Here is a 6,293-nt window from a genome sequence, read left to right as displayed (position 1 = left end):
GGCCTGCAAACAGTTTTCGGGTGAGTATGATTTAGCAACGTGTGATGGACCTCAATGGAGCCTTTTTGCAAGTTAACTACCAGCAATAACCAATAAAAATCTGGAATTTATGCACTTTATGCTCAGCTCATAAAGCAGGAGCACGACTTACTCTGTTTTCTGGCCCAGGAATACTCATGATTTACATTTATATATTCGCTGAGCATATGTTGTGTTGATATTACCAAATCTAATTTGAATCTGTGTGTTTTTTTTCTATAAAACTAATACTAAAACAGTGTACCATAGTTTGAAGTATCATTGGATCATTTTATCACTATCTGCCCAATAACACTCTCTCCACTTCATGTCGTTATATTACATGCATTGCTTTGAAAGCATTCAACCATCTGAGTTGGCCTCGTCTGTGTTAAGTTTTAAGCACTTAGGATTTGTGCCTTTAATTCATTATCATGAGTCATACTGCATATTCTAGTTCACCTGCAGTCGTTTTATGTAGAGTAGCACTCCAGTTTCTTCACCTTTCAAAATTCAAAAGGGTTTTAGATAGGGCTTCCCTGTTTTTCTCTCTCTCTCTCTCCTCTTATCTGTAGACCTTCTGGATGTGTTACGTATTTTTGCTCTCTATAAAAGATCATTAAACATTTTATTGGTTGTGAATATCTATTTAAACAAAATAGACTATCTAAGGTACTGCAGGGTTTTCAGTTGGCTGGAGTCTCGATCCTTGAGAACCAAATTTTATCTTGTCTCTTCTGCAATGACCCGTGCTTTTAAAAAATACTATTGATTTCCATGTCAGCTTTATCAAGTGTATAATCCCATGCTAAACATTAGTCCCAACCAGTACATGGCTAAGCACTAGTTCTTTTTCACATATCACAAAGAGGTTTTTAAAAGTATCGGAGTTCTGTGGTATCCTACAGTGAAACATGGTTGGTTGATAAATTGTTGTGATAGGCTTGAATAGTGCAAACTGTCTCCTGTCTTCAGTAGCTGTACCTGGCTGATGGGTGGTCTCGCTTTAATTTCCACTGATTGTGTGTAATTGGAAAAGGCACCTTGGGTGATATTGAAGGGTTTGGGTTACACTTATTTGGGAATTTTTATCTCCTGTCATGTACTTTTGTCCAAACTCCAATGGTATTATTTTTATTATGTTCTGTTGTACAATAAGTATGATGTTTCAATAAAAGAAGAAACATGATCACAAGCCAAAACCCTATTGAAACCTCTACTTAAATTGCATCAAAAGTGGATTACATATTTCCTTACTTATCAGCTTTCATCACCCCATCTGGCTGTAAGTGCTTACTTAAAATTCTGTCCTAATAAATTAAACAAAACCGAATGTGTTAACATATAACTCCCAGAGCAACCATGTGTTAACCACAATCTTACTGCCTGTGTAGTATATGTACATAATGAGCAGCAGTCTAGATTGTCAAGAAATTTAACTTTTCAGTCCAGTAGCCTTTGAAAAGTCAAAAAGGTATTGTTCTCTTCAGTTCTGGATTGTAGTGGGAAAAACAATTTAAAACAATGAGGTTATTGTGTTATGACTATTGAAGTAAAATTGCCCCACCTTTGCTTGACACAACAGAAGTTTTGCAGATGTTTTTATTTATCTTTACTTCATTAATACATATTTCTCTTTTCTTTACCAGCCATCAGCTTCAAGCAGCACAAAGTAGGTACATTACCCAGAAGCAGATCACCCAAGTTCTGGAGCGGGAAATGTCTGAGCTGTATAGCCTGCTAGAAAAGAAGAACCTTGTGCAATCTGCAGGTGTCGTCTCAGACAAAAGAGCAGGAGGCAGAGCAACAGAAGCCAACACACCCATGGACTCCCGGTAATGTGGGAAGGGATATGCATTTGGTAGTGAATGAAATGTTCTTCCTCACCCTTCTAAAGTTCAGCTCCATTTTGCATTTGAAACGATGTAACATACTCCTATTTTTATTTCCTCTTGCATAACATAGTTTATCATACCTTAATGGTTATGTTTTTGAAATTTTTGCAAGTTGGGACTGCCTCCTCTATTGGCCAGTCTTTCATTTTAGTACAGTATACTCCAAAATCACCTGAACAGTCTTTTACAACTTTCATATTCTTCCTGGTTATCATTCGTTCTCTGCCCTTTATTATAAAAGAGTATCCTCCCTTATTAATTCACACACTAGCAAGATGCATTATTTGATCCTTACTTTTCACAATCCAAGGTCTTTCCTGTGAATATTGTCTCTTAATCTGCATGCACTAAAACATTCTTTGTGTAGTTTCATAAACATTTATTTTTTTAAGTTGTTTCCTTAGTCTTTTGTCAGCACATACAGAAATCTCTTATATTTCTAACTCATGCAGTAGACTTAATAAATGATGCTGCTTCCACTTCACACATTAGTATTCTCTTGCTCTCATGTCATATTAAGGGATCATTTGGATCTTTTGAAATGTAACTTTTATTCACTTACCCTATTAATGTTTCCAGTTTAAGCTGATAGCTTTTGTACTTCGTGCTTCAGCTTGGACACCGCCTGCAATCTTCAGTTTAGGACTTGTAGACTCTGTATTTTCATGTACTCTGGAGTCCATTCATATACCCTCACTAAGCTATATTTTCAGCGTTTCATCTTATGCTCAGTCCATATTTGATACACCCGCTTTATAACTGTGCCGTGTGTGATGTGCCATTCACCACTTACTGTCTAACTGTATTGTTTTGTACTTATCTGTGGTTTTTTTTTTTAACTTAATTTCTTTATTTTCTCCCACAGGTCTGATTGTGGTGGTGTTAGCATGTCATCAGTGTCAAATTCTGATTGTACAGATGCCCATCAAGCTGAGTCACCTAAGATCAACAAAAGCACTTTATCATACAGACCGCCACCATCTGTATCACCAGGAGGGGGCAGTTCTGTAAACGGTAGACAGGATCCACCTGTCCTCATGGAGCCTTCCCCATCCCACTCATCCTCATCCTCTACCAGCTCTGCTACCAATGATACCCCAATGACTGTGGGCTCCTACCCCAGCGCGAAAAGCTTCTTAACTATGCGCAACCGGGAGCTTTTTAGGAACAAGAGTGAGAGCCAGTGTGATGATGAAGTCCATCAATTGTCAAGCCTTTCCCAGGTTCTGAAAACTGACCAGTGCCCTGATCCGCTTGACACTTGTGCAGGAGATCTTGACCACTGTAAGACTGCTTTGGGTAAAGAGGAGCATACTGATGGACAGCAAAGGAAGAGCTATCAGGAGGGCACATCTCAGCAAAGACAGCGACATCTGCGGATAATGGACTATAATGAGTCACACCATGACCACAGCTAGAGAGAAGGAGGGGTGGGGGTGGACTTAACTCAGTGTTATTATTTCATTCCCTGAGCTGGCAACAGGATTTGATGTTCAAATTAATCCCTTCTAGTGTATATAACTAAGCAAGTAGCATCTCCCAATCTTACCATACTCCTCTTCTCCGATAATCAAGCCCCATCCACTCATGAAGATTCAGTTTGAAAAAGCAGCAAGGTATTTTGTGAAGTTTCCATCGTTGGTGCTCCATTTTTTTACTACATAGTTTTTTTTTTGTTTTTTTTTTTTTTTAAAAAAGACCAAATTGTTAGAACATTAATCTCCTCCAGTGTTTATCTGAGAGCTTGACAGGTTTCCTTAATCACTGAACACAGAAAAAATCCTCTGTATGCATTGACCAGTCATAATTTAAACTGCCTCTTACATAATTTGGATCTGCAAAGAATATCAATATAGATTGATAGTAAAGCCAGGCAGAGTGATATTCACAAGCTCCCAAAGGAAACTGCACAGTCTTCCACTTGGCTCCTGAGCCTTCATTTAGGACTCTTCATACAGTTTTGTTACACCTTGCTTGCTTAAAGCCTGTGTGGCTGAGAGATTCCTTGAGTTAAAACTCATGCCATGGAGAACCTCCTTCATTCCTTCTCTTTTCTGGCAAAATTTTTACAACACTGTTTATACCTTCTGAGGCCACCTCCTCTAGGTGGTACCATGTGCAACTTGTTCCTGTTTTTGGATGGAACGGCTTCTCACCTTTTTCTGAGTTACAGGGTGTGAAGTCCAGTTACTTGCTTAGAAAGGCCATATTGTTGGGCGCATTTTGGTAAAGAGCGATCCTAATGCCAAGATAGAGGGAGTTTTGTTTAATCCTGCCTGCCCTCCCCATGACCTTAGAGCTATCTTATTTTCATCCTACATTCTAGCAGCAATTTCCTTTGAAACATATCTGACTGTTTTGCCTGTACCAGAGATCAGTTAATGCGAATTACACACTTTTAAAATTAATTTTTGTTTTAGCCCTATTGATTTTTTTTTCTTTAAGTCATCCTAATCTTGACCATTTATGGAAGTGAAAAAAGAGCCAGTGGAAAATGGTTTTCTTTGACTTTTAAGGTTTTGAAGCCACATGGTTGTACATTAAGAATTCAGACCCCAGGCCTGTAATATTGGGTCCGTGGTCTTTGCCATGTCATAAGCAAAACATCCCACATCCTTTCCCTGATTGGCTTGGCATCATGGAGATAGATGCCAGGAACTCAGTTTTGCAAAGCCCTTGCGTTCAACCAAAAACACCAGTTGGACAGCATGCAGGACGCACTTTCCCATATTGAAAAAGCTGGGTAAAGCAGCCTTTGTTTATTTTCTCATTTAATTGTACAAAAATACAGTGAAATTGAGTAGTGGATTATGGTAATTCAAAAAAGAGCTTGCCAAATCTGTGCTCTACTATTTTCTTAGCCTGAGCACAAAGTGACACTCGGACAGAGGACACTTGTAGGAGTGTCTGACCAAAAAAAAATTGGAGGAGGTTGTGAGATGCATTGTCATCTTTGGCAGTATCATGTCTGGTGACATTTTGGAGCACATATTAGGAAAACGGACCACATTTTAAATCAGTACATACACAAATCCTGTTGTCTGCTAAGGGCTTCTGCTCTTAGTATATATATTTTCTTTTTTGCCTTGCTACCAGAAGCATGTACAACAATCCACATCAAAATGCCAATAACTGGGTACAGAGGGGTAGGAGAGTGATTGACAAAATGCAGTGTGGTACAATCTGAGCATAGCTGGAGGTTTGTCATAACCCTATGTTGTGAAGAACGGTAAGGAAGACTTGCGTTCTGAGGAGCAGTTGCTTGTGTTTAACTGTGAACATAAATAAAATGGTCTTTCATGTTTTGCACTACAGTTCATTGGACTTTTTTCCCCTGACAAATCTGGGAGTGAACACACTACGTACTAAATGTGGTACCACAGTTTATTTTGTCATTTGTAAGAGTGATTTTTGTTTTTAAAACCTTACGGGGTTGGGATTGATTTATTAAGGCCAGTGGAAGAAGAAAGTCTTAATTTAGTGTGTTTATATTTGAAAGTGCATGTGTCAATTTTATTTCACAAAACTGATCTTTGGTCCATTGTAAGGAATATGGTGATACAAAGCAAAAATCTTTTTTTTATTATTTAAATATATGAAGGAATAGAGCAGGACATGTCTAAAAAATTCATGTTATTGAATAGTCAACACGGGATCAGATGGGGAATGTCGTGTTTTACTAATATGCTGGAATTGTATGTAGAAACAAGAGGCAAAATATATATATATTGATTTTTCAGAAGGCTTTTGATGAGGTCCCACATGAGACGCTGGGCATTAAACTAAAAGAAGTGGGACTTCAGGGCATGGTGTGCTGGTGGATGTAAAATTAAGTGAAACACAGAGAGCAAAGGGTTATGAGGAAAGCATATTCAGGATTAGATAATGTTAAAATGGTATATTTGTGTGTGTGTGTGTGTGTGTATGTATTTATATATATATATATATATATATATATATATATTTGTTTATATATATTTATGTTTATATATTTTTATATATATATGTATATGTATATATAATATATATATATATATATATATATATATATATATATATATATATAAAAAATATAAATGATCTGATGAGAATATAAACAAGCTGGTTAAGTTTGCAGGTGATGCTAAACTATGAAGAAGGGCAGAAAATGGAGATTTGCCTAAATTGCTATGGAGAGACTTGAACAGCATATGGGCCTGGGGAGATCTGTGGCAGATGAAATTTAATGTAAGTACATGTAAAGTATTACACGTAGATTTGAATACACTGTCGGAGGTCTGAAATTGAAAAGTGCCCCTTCATAGAAGGACCTGGGAGTGATAATGGACTGGTCTCTATATCAAGGCAGTGGACAGAAGCGATCTAAAAAGGTTAATAGAA

General features: G+C 37.5%; 1 protein-coding gene across 1 annotated transcript; it reads left to right on the top strand.

Moving 5' to 3' along the window:
• The first annotated feature begins 1,495 nt into the window (after positions 1–1,495).
• LOC120520939 (hamartin-like) lies at positions 1,496–5,227 on the top strand. The gene is made up of 2 exons (XM_039742904.1): positions 1,496–1,853; positions 2,779–5,227. Exons 1-2 carry the CDS (start codon positions 1,615–1,617, stop codon positions 3,329–3,331), a joined length of 792 nt encoding a protein of 263 aa, XP_039598838.1. The 5' UTR covers positions 1,496–1,614; the 3' UTR covers positions 3,332–5,227.
• The last annotated feature ends 1,066 nt before the right edge of the window (positions 5,228–6,293 follow it).

This window comes from Polypterus senegalus, unplaced genomic scaffold (assembly GCF_016835505.1).
Source record: "Polypterus senegalus isolate Bchr_013 unplaced genomic scaffold, ASM1683550v1 scaffold_2725, whole genome shotgun sequence".
Lineage (NCBI taxonomy): Eukaryota > Metazoa > Chordata > Cladistia > Polypteriformes > Polypteridae > Polypterus > Polypterus senegalus.
This window is presented reverse-complemented; position numbering and strand designations above follow the sequence as displayed.

What these genes read in the sequence shown, in the direction of transcription:
- LOC120520939 (XM_039742904.1), top strand. Translation starts at nt 1,615, where the DNA reads ATGTTTTTATTTATCTTTACTTCATTAATACATATTTCTCTTTTCTTT. An exon ending in AACACACCCATGGACTCCCG is followed by an intron (nt 1,854 to 2,778) that starts GTAATGTGGGAA and finishes TTTCTCCCACAG; the next exon opens with GTCTGATTGTGGTGGTGTTA.